Raw genomic sequence first — 14,938 nt, forward strand, 5'->3', positions numbered from 1 at the left:
CAGTGCTGAGAGTCAGCGAGTCACCGAGCAGCGCTACAGAGATAATTGCCATGTGATAAAGAGGTGATTGCCTGCTGGCACCAGGGGAGAGTAATGCCATCAGGTTGCAATAAAAAAGCAGATGTCTGACACTAAATGAATGCTGCCGGAGCGCCGGCAACTTTCTTTGCTGCCTTTCATCTCGCTGGCTTGCCTTTGTCCCCCCGCCTTGTTTCTCCTCTTTTCTTCTCTCTTCCTTTCTTTCTCCACGAGGAAGCAGAAGTGAGTCTTCATCGTCACAGACGCAACCTTTTGTGTCTGTGATGATGAAGACTCATTCTCCGGCGGAGACGTCGCTATCTGCCGGCTGGTGCATAAATAAAGGAACAGGAATGGCTTTTTGAATATAATGCCTTTGAAAAGAAAAAAGCTTATACATATGAAAAGTAAAATGGAATGACTTTGAATATCTCGGTGAACATAACCACTCTGTTTTCTGCTCTTTATTTATTTTTTTATTTTCAGAGCCATTTTGTATTAACCGCTGCATTCCAGCGTAATTATATGCTTGGGTTTCCAATTTACTGGATTTGAATGTGGAATGAAGCATCGGTGAACGCCAGAGTTTGTACTCCGACAGTCTGACGGTGGCATTAAGGAGTGCTTTATCTGAAACATGCGTTGGAAGAGAGGCGAGTATTCTGGAGACCTTTGTACCGCTCCAGCATGACTCAACGCCCGTATGAGGTCATCAGGCCGTCAGTGAATAGGATGCACGCTTTCTACAATCAAGTCCTTCCTGAAAGCAGCGAGCAGAGAAAGACAACAACAAGGAAACAGTGTATTTATTCTGAACAGCAGCAGTCAGACGCTTCATCCTGAAGTCCAACTCTGTCACTTTGCCGTCTTCTTGCAGCGACGGCCTCTTAAAGGCCTCCATTCATCTCATTTGGAAAAGAACGGACGATTCCCATTTGTCACGTTGAAATTATGCAAATGACCAAAGGCGTTAATAGATAGCCGTGGCGAGGCATGTGGCTAATGGATGGGATGCCAGCGCCGGGCATTCTACAGTGGGACAGCCACTCTCGGGTTACCTGACAGGCCGCTGAGGGGAAATAATTGGCTTTTCCCCGTTGCACTGCAAACACAAGCAGAGTGGCATTTTATAGCTCCAGTGTCTCACAATGTCGTCATTAGCATGAAGGCAGCAGCAGAGGAGTCTGATTTCTGCTCATACGAGTCGCTCTCAGGCCAGAGACACATGCAGGGTCGGAGGTCGGTCCAGCTGTGGTCTCCTTCACCACACAGGTCTGCATCATCGCCACACACACAAGCAGAGTCCGTCAACAGGCTAACGCCGCTGGGCAATGATGGATTTTCTTCTGAATTAGCGATTCAGCGTGCGGTTTGCATGGGGAGAATTTAAGCTGAGCGTGTGTGTGTGTGTGTGTGTGTGTGTGTGTGTGTGTGTGTGTGTGTGTGTGTGTGTGTGTGTGCAGGGCAGTGGTGTGTGTGAGCATGAATAAACAGTGTGGACTGCATTTGATAGAAAATAGTTGCAGCTCTCCCTTCACGTACAAACCCAGAGCGAATGAAAGGCTATTGATTTTATCTCTTTGTCGGATCGTCCGATGGGTGAAAATCAGCCGCCGTTTCAGTTTGTCTGACTAACATGCTGTATTACTAACACGAATCCTAGTTGCTTTAAAAAGTAATGTCTTCATGACTCAGTGTCTGGATTCAGTGACACATCAACAGACCGACTAAGTACACAACGTTGTTTGTCAAATGTACGTCTCTGAAATAACACAAACCGGTCCGACGTGATTCTGTTTGCCTACATTCCTCCTGATTTGGGGGCCAGAGACGGACATAGTGGTTTGTGATTATAAAGCAAAGCGTATTCTAAACTCTGGATGAATGTCAGCCTACAAGCAGCACATCATTACAAACGCATCAGCAGGAAGAAAGACAGACGGGATGAAAACAACAAGAGGAGATTATCACGTCGTGGCATTTCTACGCCTCGAACAGAGTGCTGTGTGAAGTTTGACAATTGTAAGGGAAAAAGCATCGAAGTCTTCTGCAAACTTTTCCTGTTCCCCGAGCTCAGAGATAATGTCCACATGTCAATGCCTTGATTTGTATGAGCCCAACAGACAGCTATTAAATCGTTCTGCAGCTGGTGACAGGCTTCCTGCTGGGAGGAGAGACAGACTCACTAAACATAGGTTGACAGGCTTCTTTTTTCTTCCCTTTCTTTTATTCCGCTCTACTTTCTCTGTACTTCCCATGCACTATCCATCCATCACCCTCCACATACATCCTCCCTCCGCTCTCCCTCGCCATGTTCCTCCCTCCTCCTCCCCTCTTTGTCTCACTCCTTTCCCAACTTACTATATTTTTCATTACCATCTGTCCTCCCATCACCTCTCTCTCACACCCCCGCTCTCCCACCTGCTCCCTCACACACACACACACACACACACACACACATCACCCCATCACCACCCCTCCACCCATCTCTCCACCCATCTCTCCGTGTCCCTCTTCTTTAGCTCATGCAGCAGCAGGCAGCCATCATGGCAGCAAGCCACGGAGGTTACCTCACGCCTAGCGTGGCTTTCCCCGCCACGCAGATCCACCAGATGGGGGCGCTCAACATCAACAGCCTCCCACCCACCACCATGACCCAGGTGTCGGGTGACTTTCATCAAACCCTGGGTGAGCACTTGGTTTCATTCCCTTTCCTCGTGTGTGTGTGTGTGTGTGTGTGTGTGTGTGTGTGTGTGTGTGTGTGTGTGTGTGTGTGTGTGTGTGTGTGTGTGTGTGTGTGTGAGGGACCCTTCTAAGGCGACTAAGAGGGAACTACAGCCGGTTGGATTTGCATGTTTATGTTGTTTATGAATGCTGGAACTATTTGGGGAAAGAAGCTGCAGAAATATATATAATAGCAATAAGTAAGTTTGGAGATAAGGCGCTAATTTCCCCGTAGTATTTTGACCTTGCGCTTTGAAGCACTCGTGCATGATCTGCATGCAGTTGGTTTTTTTTGTTTTCCATAACAAACGCCTCCGATGCAGATCCATTACAGAGGAGAGGGAAGGACTTTGAAATACCTACCCACTGCATAACATTTGCTTATTCAGCAGTGCTTCATTTTCCTTGAGACAGAGGCAACTTCAGGATTCTCCACTCAACAAAAGCACGAGTGGAAATAAATAATACAGTATCCGAGTCTTTGTTGTACTCCACTCACCTACTTTGTCAACACTGCAGTATTAAGTTTGTAAGGTGATGACTTTGGTAACTTTAAACCAATCAGTGCAGGAGAGAGGGAGACACATCAGTGCAACAAGGCTTATTGTAGATCTTCTTTACAGCCATCATAGGAATCCTTACTACAAAGTTGCAGCACTAGATCAAATTCTCTGTGGCTGTGGCTCCTGTGGGGAAGAGAAATATTCTCTTAAGTCGGAGTGCTGTTCACTTCTTCATTCTTCTTCTTCACAAAGAACGGACACTTTTATTGCACAAACCCTGTTTTCTTCTACTTTACTTACTTCACAACAGTCGCTTGAATTCCAGCAAACAGCCCAGGTGTGGCGATCGATGCCCACAGGACCCGCGTTAACCTTTTAATCACGTCCACGCCGAACCAGCAGCCAGATGATGGAGCGCGCCGCGCTGCACGCCGCCCGCACGTCTGCAATCATTTTTAAACGCCGTTCAATATATCTGCAGAGATGGATCCATTTGTCAAATATTCACAGTGATGTTTTCGGTGCAAAGTGTGCACTTTTGGGCGGGCGTAATCAATCAGAGGCCGTGATTAAAAGTGGAGCTCGGTCTTGCTGAGAAGCCTCTTATTTTGACGGGGAAAGCACTGACAGTGTGGCAATTCAGATCTTTGTGTTCGGCGTGCATACCTATACTTTACAACACAATAATGCTGATGAAAGATTGTGCAACTGTATTGTAAGGAACTGTGTGTGTGTGTGTGTGTGTGTGTGTGTGTGTGTGTGTGTGTGTGTGTGTGTGGTGTGTGTTTGTGTGTGTGTGTGTGTGTGTGTGTGGTGTGTGTGTGTGTGTGTGTGTGTCTGTGTGTCTGTGTGTTTGTGTGTGTGTGTGTTTGTGTTTGTGTGTGTGTGTGTGTGTGTGTGTGTGTGTGTGTGCGTGTGTGTGTGTGTGTGTGTGTGTGTGTGTGTGTGTCGGAGGCTTAGTCCTCCAGTCTGATTGTATTGTATCTGCAGTCTTTGTATCTCTTCTCTGTAGCCTCTCGAAGCCCAGATCTGTGCCTTCCTCAAAAGGAAATCTGGCAGATTTTTTGTCAGCTGTTCTTTAGAGTTTAAGAAAACTAGGACTGGAGAGCAAAATGTAAGGCAATGTTTCTATCAGTGGGCAATGCAGGAGCTAGCAACTTGGCTTAGGCAAAGAAAGTGTTTGTGTTGGTGATATAGAGACGGTGAAAGAAGTGAATGTGATGAAGAGGACACGCTGATCACCTTTTTATTATTAAATGTGATGAATTACTAATCCTTGAGAGAAAGCATGGCTTTTAATGAATTTCCAAGAATGATCATAAATATGAAGTGTTTTATTTCCCCCTTTCTTCATTCATTAATTTGAGTGTGGCTGCCAGCAGCTGCAGGAGTGGTAGTGCAGCTCACTGCTATTCTCTCTCTCTCTCTCTGTGTTTCTCTGTCTCTCTTCCCCGGTTTCACACTTGTGGCGATGACTTATTTAGAGTTCATTGACGGAATACAACATTGCTGGCACGGCTGTCTGTATAAGTAGGCCAAGATCCTCCTGACACCAGAGACCGTAGGATGTCTGCCACCAGTCGCTGGAATTATTCATTGTAATATCCAAATCTGTTTTTAGGTCTGGGAGCAGAGAGATCTTCTGCTTCCACAGAGATGTCATTTATGCATTAAGTTGTCTCATCAAGCAAATTACAGCTCAAAACAAATCTATAAATTCTGACATATGGCAGCTGTGTCAATTGTACGAACGCATAATAGGTAGAAAAGGTTAATACTCCTTCCAAAATGAGAGCAATTAACAATAGACAACGAGCACAGTGCCTTCCAGGATGACCCGCGATGCTCTGCATTATACAGATGAAAGTCCTGTGTGATCGTGAGGTAAACGTGTGACATTAGTCTTTAATTGAAGCGATCAGCATCGTCCCCCGACATGAAGCAGACTGGCGTCGGTGACAGCCAGCCGAGCTGCGACAGAGAGGCTCCGAGGTTAAGGGTGTTCCTCTGAAAACAACGAGAGTCATGTGATCAACAGATGCAACGCGTTTAAGCTCGATGGTGCAGAAGCCGTTTGCCAGATGGTTCAGCTGATTAGAGCGTGTATCCTTACAATGATGCATGATGATGCTTTTTGAAAATAATGTTCACCAGGTGCCGCTCCCTGAACGCTGCAGACGGAATCAAAGTTAAACAAAGCCAGGGCGAGCCAGGCAGAGGAGCAGGGAGAGAGAGAGGAAGGGAGAACTCGAGAGAGCAAAACGGCTTCCTGCTGGGTGAACGTGGCGAGGAACACGGCGTGTCGGCAGTCCTTTGTTCGGTTGTGAGAAGTGTGTCATCAAAGTCGCACTAATGTTCTTTGGTCTGAAGACGTGCACGCGTACGTGCACGCGTACGTGCATGCGTACGTGCACGCTTACGTGCACGCGTACGTGCACGGTCCACCGGATCTGCTGCAGATGCTCCACAGCGAGTCACGGTGCAGCGCCACGCCGCCGCTGGATTCAACGCCGTTGATGCAGAGCGTTTCCACGGCGACAAACGTCATGAAACTAATGAGCTGTTTGACGTAGTAATGTTTCCCAATGTGTGCACCTGTCCTCCACCACGCGTCCGACATGTCAGACGGACATTTATTATCTTAAACAAATGATCAGATAAGATGAGATATGGTGCTGACGTAGCTAATGAGAATGAATGAGACTCCCAGAGATGCACCACTATGACCGACACGTCACACCCCAGCTATAGGCTAACACCTGTGCATCTTCATTGATGCTAAATGGACCTGCATTGATAAAGTGCTTTTCACACACATTCACACCCCGATGGCAGCATCGGGGGCAATTGGGGGGTTCAGTATCTTGCCCAAGGACACTTCGGCATGCAGACTGGAGGAGCCGGGATTCGAACCGCCTTCTACTGATTGGAGGATGACCTGCTCTACGTCTGACAGCCGCCCCTTGATGCTGTGACCTCGAGGGCTTTTATCAGGTGACGTGTCCACCCTGAATCTCCTGGTGTCGTCACACGTGAACCCACGAGTCGCCGGCTGCTTCTTCATTCTTTCACTTCATGTCAAACGGTGGTTTTCTAGCTGAACATTCGTTTCCTGTCAAGGCCAAGAATTGGTGGGCAATTTCTCAGAACGGTTTCCAATGGCAACCTGGCCTCCTGCTGAGCCCTGCATCTCAAACTATAAAAATAAAAAATAATGAAGTATTCATCGACCATTGACAATATAAATGAAGACAATATTGACAACAGAAATGACAGCAGAATCCCTGTTTGTTATGTTCTGATGAGTCATTAGGATGCAAAATATTTGTCTCTGTTCAAAGTTAGATTATAGCATTTATTGAGTTCTTTCATAACCAATCATTTATCTGCAAGTTCAAATCCTCACGAATCGGCGGTTTGCTTGCCTGGTTCATGTTAAATGTACCGGAGCTGAACTTATGGTAAACATCACGTTTTTCTTTATTTCTTATGACTCTTATACAGACACTACTTCAGTGGGTGAACATTTCCCATAATTCAGCATTCATTTAGCGCCATGTTATTGTGAATAAACATTCCAAGACGATGCTTATCGGCCTTAATGATGAAAGTTAAGCATTTTTATAACTGATTTATTAAAACAGGGTTCTTCTGCATGAAACACGATGTTGAATTTATCAGAAAACCTCCGTATATTTTTTATCAGACGGTCCTGATGGAGATCATGATTATATGTTTGGAACCTGGCAGTTTCTTATTTATGCTATTTATTTCTTAATTTGTGTAGACTTACTTCCACTTCAGTCACAGAGTCTATATGACTGAACAACGTTACATCATCAGCATACGGTGGAAATGCCAAACAGGAGGAAAGTTAAATAAGGACTTATAATAAATAAATAATAATTATGAATTATTAATCAGCATGCTAATCCTACTCTACCCAAGCAGAAAACCCACAAATTACAGAGTATAGATTGAGTGCACATCAATGGTCTCTGTTATGATACCAACAAGTGTTTAATGAAATATTTAAGTCTCGACATTATACGACATAGAAAATTCATAGCAAAATAAGGGAAAAACATTAATCATGGGATCTGCGTCATCGGGACTGCGTGGGAACGGCTGATTAACGGCGGCATCACTCAGAGGGAGACGCTGATTGAGGAAATGGAAGTTCAAAAGACTCCAGACTTAACAATCGCTCGTCGATGACGTTCGTGATCAGAATCACCGTTATCTCACACAGAAAAGACTCCATTTAAAATCAGATTCTGATGCGCATTAAAATATGTTAGATAATGAATCGCATTCACATCTTATTTGCCTCACATATATTCGTATTTATAAGTAATCTATGAGTTAATCTAAGGCAGTCACATAGTTTTTCTCGGTACACCAAGTGGCCTTCCCCATATCCAGATTCATATTCACACTTTGAGGCAGACGTTTCCTCTTTGAGTCGAAAACATGGCGTCACATTTAAATCAGTTGGATGAAAGCATCTGTTTTTGAGTGCTTATTACTTCTGCAGCGGTAATGACTGCACTCTCCAGTATGGGGATAGCATCGCTGTTTTCAATGCAGAATTAGCATAATAAATGCTTCTGTCGCATGTGTGAAGACTTCTTTTGTGGAGCCATCGTGGCAATGAGCCCCCCCCCCCTCTATGAAGCAGCCTGTAGGAATATGAATGTCATCTCCCAGAACATAAATATATGTGACATACACATACTTATACTGTTTTGCAGCACGGGCCTCTTTCGTGCAGTAATAAGAGTGAAGAAGTGATAGTTAAGAGTCGGCTGGATGGAATATAGTCTGCTGCTCCCCCATGCCGGGGGGGGGGCAACATGTCATTATTACAGGCCGACACATGCAGCACACTGACATCCACATTGTTGTGCGTGCATTGTAAACAGACTATGAATACAATTTCCCACAATGCACCAACTACATGTCCACGGAGGTATAAAATGAAAATGTCTTCCAGTTCAGGACGGGAGGAGCTCCGCCCCCTCCAGCTGAGGGGCGACGCTCCCCGGCTCCCGTTGGGAATCGGCTCGCTGTGACAGTGGAGATAAAGATGATGTCTCGGCCACATAAAGGCGTTCTGGTGTAATCATTGTTTTATTGGCCGTGGTGTTTGCTTATTGTCTTGTCCGTATATCACAGCCCCGTTTCATGATCCAAAACGTGCATCCGACCCAGCAGCTGCAGCATTTCCTACCGGTCGCTCTAGTTGTTGTGGATAAACGTTGCTTTGCTCACCACAACGTCAACGCCGTCTTTATTACACTTGTGATTTCTATGCTTATTCCCCGTCGTGCCGTCGCCGGCGTGATAACCTGACTGGACTCAATCTGTGAGCTCTCCTTCACCCCTGATGTCCGACCGCTGACCCGGGAACTTATGTAATTGCATGCGAGAGGGCAACTCCACCACCTCCTACCACCGGCGCTCCTCACAACGACGCATACGTAAGCCCTGCTAAACCTGGGAAATGAATTTGCCTGATGATGGAGCGGGTGCATTATCTGGCGGTACAGTGGAGTGTGTGTGGCCCGGGCAGACTAGCTGTCTCCAGCCCTCCGAATAGGAGCGGCGGTCTCCTGGGTCCTGGTAGGAGAATGGGCTGAAGCTGCAGTCTAATTCATCACAGCTCCGCAGGAAACAAGCAATCGTGGGGAGGCTTTAGAAAAAAAAGGAAACCAGTGCAAAAGACACAACAGCTCTCACCGGACCCGGGCAATTCCCCCGGTCACTGCAGTTGCCTGGCTGACTGTCAGCCTCCTCATGACTTAAATGCTGAGGCAGGCTGGGAGGAGGGAAAGAAGAAGAAAAGCAATATGTTGCTGATGTTGCTCAGCGGTGGGAAGTTTCAGTGCGTGATGTTCAGCATATTCACCGCGGCATTAGCATGAACATGGGCGTATGTTCCACGCGTACGTGTGATTGTTTAGCCGATCTGGACCTCCTCTCACAGGAGGCTTCTTCACTCAGGCACCAGATTGCGGGGATATGGCCTGCTGGAGGGTTTCCGTGACAACCTGAGCTTTCCGTCCAATCAGGGCGAGGCTTTCCAGATTGAGAGGTGGTCCTCGGGGGAGCTGTACTTCAACGAGCTTGGATGCGTTGCCACGGAGCGGCCCTTTCAGAGAGACCATCACGCAGTGAGATTCTGCTCAGAATGGGTACTTTCATGTTCCTGGCATAATTGGAAACACTTTCCAGAGGAGGCTCCTTTTAAAATGCATTGAATGAGGGAGCATCCAATCTCGATTCCACTCATGAACCATCCTGCAGCTGCCGTTCAGGCGTGTGTCATATATGTTACGACCCTCCCGCTTGTCAAACTGCCAACTGTTGTTATTTTCTGTGTTTTTAAATGATGTCATCGTTGTATCTTTGCTACCTGCTCGTTCAGGCAAACCTCCGTCTGTAATCTCCTCTATTTAGTCCAGGTCTTTTTCCTTTTTTCTTTCTGATCCCCCCCCCCCCTCCTCTCAGAAGTTGCATAGTGGTTTCATCATCCTGAGCTGGAGGAGCCAGCAGGGCGTCGCACAAACACTCCGGACAGGCTCATTTTTCACAGGTTGACTTCCTGCTATCCTGCAGGATGTGTCACGACAAACCGCCGTTATGTGACAGACTCACGTCACACCCGTGTCCTTGCATTAGAGAGATGTGTGTGTGTGTGTGTGTGTGTGTGTGTGTGTGTGTGCAGTAGGAAAGCATGCCTGTGTGTACACTTACCTACATCCTTATACATTACTGTGTATAAACTGTCGTGTACAGATATATAGATGTCAGAGCTTTTTTTTCCTTTTGTCCCAGCAGGCCTCAGTTCTCCACCAGCCAACATCACCACCTCCGTGCCCAGCATCGTCACGCCCCTCGTCAACGGCTTCACCGGCATCCCCCATCAGCCCAACGGACACCCTGCCGTGGAGGCCGTGTACACCAACGGCCTGCCGCCCTACTCCACCCAGAGCCCCACCGCCGCCGACACCCTCCAGCAAGCCTTCACCGGAGTCCAGCAGTACACAGGTTGGTTCACCATGCTGTACTTGTACTTGTAGCGGTACTTGTGCTTGTAGCTGTACTTGTGCTTGTGTACGATCCCTGGTGTTAGAAGGCGAATGTGTTGGGTAGTGAAGCCTGAGAACGGAGCATCAGAGAGCCTTTGATTACACATGTTCTGCCTGTATGATTGACCTTAATCACCCCCCCCCCCCCCCCCCCTCTCTGCAGCGATCTACCCCGCCACCACGCTGACTCCCATTGGCCAGACCCTGCCCCAGCCCCCCCAGGTCATCCAGCAGCAGCAGCAGAGAGAAGGTGAGGGTGAGAGAACATCATTACTTTCTACATTTCACACGTCTCGTCCCGTGGAAAAGACATTTAAAGAAGATGAGAAACCAATATTATTCCAGCGTTGATCACCTCCTCCTCTGCTGTATTATTAAATTACAGTTTACATCTTAGATAGAGAGACCATGTGAGGATGAGAGAACAATGTTAATTTGACTCTTTTCTATTATTCTGTTCATCTTCTTAATAGGTTACATACCAGTATGTACTCTATGTACTGTAAGTCGCTTTGGACAAAAGACAAATGTCCTAAATGTACATGTACATATAATCTACATAAGACTGGCTTTTATTTCATAAGTAATAATTAAAGCTTGTAAAATACATTTCCTAGTTGTGAGAATAACAACAACCCAGAAGGAAAAACAATAAAATAATGAAACATGTAGAATGGAGGGGAACATTATTATTATTATTATTATTATTATTATTATTATTATTATTATTATATTAACACTTATTTATGATGCCCAACTCTATAATGCATTATAAACAATACTTAAAATGTGTTACAATCTGCTTATAGCACTGTTATAATGTAGTAGTTATAAGCGCTCATAAATTCACACATACATTTTTTTATTATAATCATCATTATTGTGGTATCTTTTAATAATGCATTTTCATTGTTATAATGCATTAAAATATATTTTCATTTAAAAATGAAAAATGTTTCACACAAAATATATTTTACTTAAGGCAACAACAAAGAACATGATAAAAAGATAACACCTGTGAGAATGATAATTATTATTATTATTATTAATTACTATGATTATAAGACTATGATCCTGGCAGAAGAAATGTCAGTGAGTGACCAGCAGTTATTATAATGAAACTTGAGCTTATAGCTCATTATAAATACTCTGAATGTGTTTGGATGATTGCTATTAAGCAAACAAATATAATTATACAGTGTTATAAAGAGAAAATATTGCGTCTTATAAGTGTGTTCATAATAAAAAACAACATTATTAAAAAGTAAGATCTGATGTATTTTGCGGCGCATTGATCAAACCACAGATAGTCTATCATATTCATATTTAATCAGAAACGTTTTTAAAATGTGAAATTAAATCATCCATTCAGTATCAGCAAATCAATGCAAATGTTCTTTTTTTCTCTTTATCTTTGCGTTTAATAAAAGTTATGTTTTATCACTGATAATGTCACCGACGTCCCGAGAATCTAATTCCACTTATCTTCATGTGGTCGACTGGAGAGATCAGGATGATAAACTCACAGCTGTGTCTCCGCCTCCAGGTCCGGAGGGCTGTAACCTGTTCATCTACCACCTGCCCCAGGAGTTCGGAGACAACGAACTCATGCAGATGTTCCTGCCCTTCGGCAGCGTCATCTCCTCCAAGGTCTTCATGGACCGGGCGACCAACCAGAGCAAGTGCTTCGGTGAGTCCCTCGCCGCCGCCGCCGCCGTACGGCGCTCCAGTCCACGTCTGCTTCTTTACTGGCTTCTAAAATAAAAGCTGTTCAACCCATGAAGATGCAGGTGTGGCTGCTCGGGCCTCGACTCTGATTTCTAATATGTAAAGAAATCACCTCCCCACCTATTTGCATAAATACTAGGGGTGGGTAAACATATCTATACGGCAATATATCACGATTCTTTGCTGCCCAAAACAATATCGATTTTTCAACTCCAAAGATCGATTTAAAAAAAAAAAAAAAGATTCATGTTTAGTCGCGTTGTGAATGCAGTACTTTATCCTTTTTCATTTTATTTTCAATATTTATTCCAGTGAATTTCATGGGAATGAATATAATAGAGAGGCTGTTCAATGAAATAGTTTCGACTCAATTTGGCGTCTGATAAATATCATCCGATGTACATATACAGGTACTTGTGTTTTCATCTTTATTTATATCACAATATCGTGATACGTATCGTATCGTGACCAAAGTATCGTGATACATATCGTATCGTGACCAAAGTATCGTGATACGTATCGTATCGTGACCAAAGTATCATGATACGTATCGTATCGTGAGGTTCTTGCCAATACTCACCCTTAATAAATACACTCAATGACATGTAGAACAGATGTTTTCAGGGCGTTTGGACATCGGTGAGCTCAAAACTAAATGTGTGTTTTTGCAGTTGGATCTCTGAAAGTTTCCTTTTTTTCCCAAAAACATTCAGACATTTGGTGTTAAATCTCACAGCTCAGGCGTGAAGCTTCATCGTGTAAATGACGTTTTCTCAAATTAACGGAAGTCTTTCCGTCTGAAGGTGCTTCAGATTGTGATGATGTTTGACAGCAGCCAGACACCGATGATTGAGGGATCTTACCCCCGACGACTGACTGACTGACTGAACGACTGACCTGAATTTGCATCTTGATGACTGTGGCTTTTTGGCGTCAGCGCTGTAGAGAAATGTGCTGAACACGTCGGAGCCAAACTTGCCATGATGCAGTCGATCAGAGCCCCTCATGTCCTTGTTTCTGTTTGGTCGCTGTGTGACCTGAAAAGCTGGAGGTGCTGCATCAGCATCCGCATCACCGTTCTGTAACCCCAATATCTGTCAATACCCTCGCCGCCGAGGCTGATTCACACCGCTCCACGGCTCCCGTCCCATTTAGCTCCGTCTGCCAGCACACACCAACCAGCCCCGGGGCTTATAACAACTCTGGAGACAGGCAGCGGGGGAGGAGGGGGAGGAGGGGGAGGAAGGCAAAGGACAATTATGGATCAGCATTTGTTTTCACTTCAGGGAACAGCAGAACCCTGGGCCAAATTGATCGCCAGTCCTGTCTCCCAGGGGAGATTTAATAACATATAAATTCATGAAAGAAGAGCTATTTGCAGTATTGACTTATACACTATGCATTTACAACATAATGTTAGGCCTGGGGAAACAGGGAGCACACTGGTGTAATTAATCTAGAGAGGAGAAAGAGGGGGATAAACGCAGATTGATGGTGTGCAGAAGACAAGGAAACACTGGGAATGTGTGACGGGCTGAGAGGAGGGCTCGGAGCTGGAGAAACCTGCATCTCCTCTCGGGGGAGGGGTCGCCTCCTTTCCCTGGCTCCTTCTCCAGACTCCCACCCAGCCTCCTCCAGGCAGGCCGGGCGGAGCGCCTCCTGCTGGTTCTCACGGGTCGTCGGCTGCAGCCAGCGGAGACACACTCCACTGCAGCTTCTGGTCACTGAACTCTTTATTTTTACTCATGATGAAAACAGGATGTTCAGCATCGGGGAGGGGGGGGGCTTGTCTCCACATGATGGACTATGTTTGCATTTGGTTCGGTCAAACTTTGCTCGTTCACCTGTTCTTGTATTTTGGGGGCTTTCTGGGGGACGTCAGGAAAGTGTGTTGAAGAATATATTAAGTTGTAAACAGAAGGTAATTATGGGGTTGACCTGATTCGTTTTAGATCCCATGAAAGCTCCAAAACCAGCAGGTGTATCTTCTTAACCTTCAAACTCTTCCCTCACAGCTCTTCTGTTTTACATTTTACTTTCCCATCGCCAGGAGACGGATAGCCTTTCTGTGTTTTTACTCTCCAACAGGGTTAGTAATATGTTACCGTGGTAACTAGAGTTGGTGATTTCTGGACCAGTGAGTTAAATTAGCGTTTCTGGTAGCTTCGAGGTTTCTTCTCACATAGAACTCTGTGAATCAAGTGTTCCTGTCGGAAAGTTTGATTTAGCTTCTGTCGTGTTTCAAGGATCAGCGAGGTGCTTGAATGTCTGTTGGCTTTGTGAAGAGCATAGCTTTATTTTAATTAAGAAATTAGAATCATTTTGCAAATCCCTGTTGATTAAATGTATTATATATTCACTTCAAGTCGCTGTCCAACTGTTTCCTGAGAATTATTATCCCCTAAATAGACTCAAAGTATCCCAGAATTCATCTTGTGAAGGACTATTATGTACAGACCATTAAAATAATATCTTTAATGTAAGTAGAGCATCATAAAACCGACACTCATAAAGTACTTTGAATGAATGTATTAATTTGGGAAGATACGCTAGTTTCCTAATACTGCTCCTTCACAATAAAAGCCCTACAATATGTTTTTATTACAAATCAAAATGTCCGTGTTTATCATGGATGGTCCACCAGAGAAAAGTGTGTTTTTTTTCCATTTTCCAGATGAGCTCACTATATAACTCCCCGGTCACTATATAACTCCCCGGTCACTATATAACCCCCGGCCACTATATAACCCCCCGGCCACTATATAACCCCCCGGTCACTATATAACTCCCCGGTCACTATATAACCCCCGGTCACTATATAACTCCCCGGTCACTATATAACTCCCCGGTCACTATATAACCCCCGGTCAC

The 14,938-nt window shown here is 45.1% G+C and overlaps 1 protein-coding gene across 10 annotated transcripts in view; it reads left to right on the forward strand.

Moving 5' to 3' along the window:
• Window positions 1–14,938, forward strand: part of celf5a (cugbp, Elav-like family member 5a) — a 175,485-nt gene that overhangs the window by 158,128 nt on the left and 2,419 nt on the right. For 2 of the 10 annotated variants that reach the window (XM_084011753.1, XM_084011752.1), the window contains exons 7-10: window positions 2,541–2,706; window positions 10,086–10,298; window positions 10,503–10,595; window positions 11,886–12,029. In XM_084011753.1, the coding sequence (XP_083867879.1) occupies window positions 2,541–2,706; window positions 10,086–10,298; window positions 10,503–10,595; window positions 11,886–12,029 (616 nt within the window). The remainder of the gene's footprint in view (window positions 1–2,540; window positions 2,707–10,085; window positions 10,299–10,502; window positions 10,596–11,885; window positions 12,030–14,938) is intronic. The other 8 variants (XM_084011757.1, XM_084011758.1, XM_084011754.1 and 5 more) reach the window with 8 other exon arrangements.

Source organism: Eutrigla gurnardus (assembly GCF_963514095.1).
Source record: "Eutrigla gurnardus genome assembly, chromosome: 6".
NCBI classification, from domain to species: domain Eukaryota; kingdom Metazoa; phylum Chordata; class Actinopteri; order Perciformes; family Triglidae; genus Eutrigla; species Eutrigla gurnardus.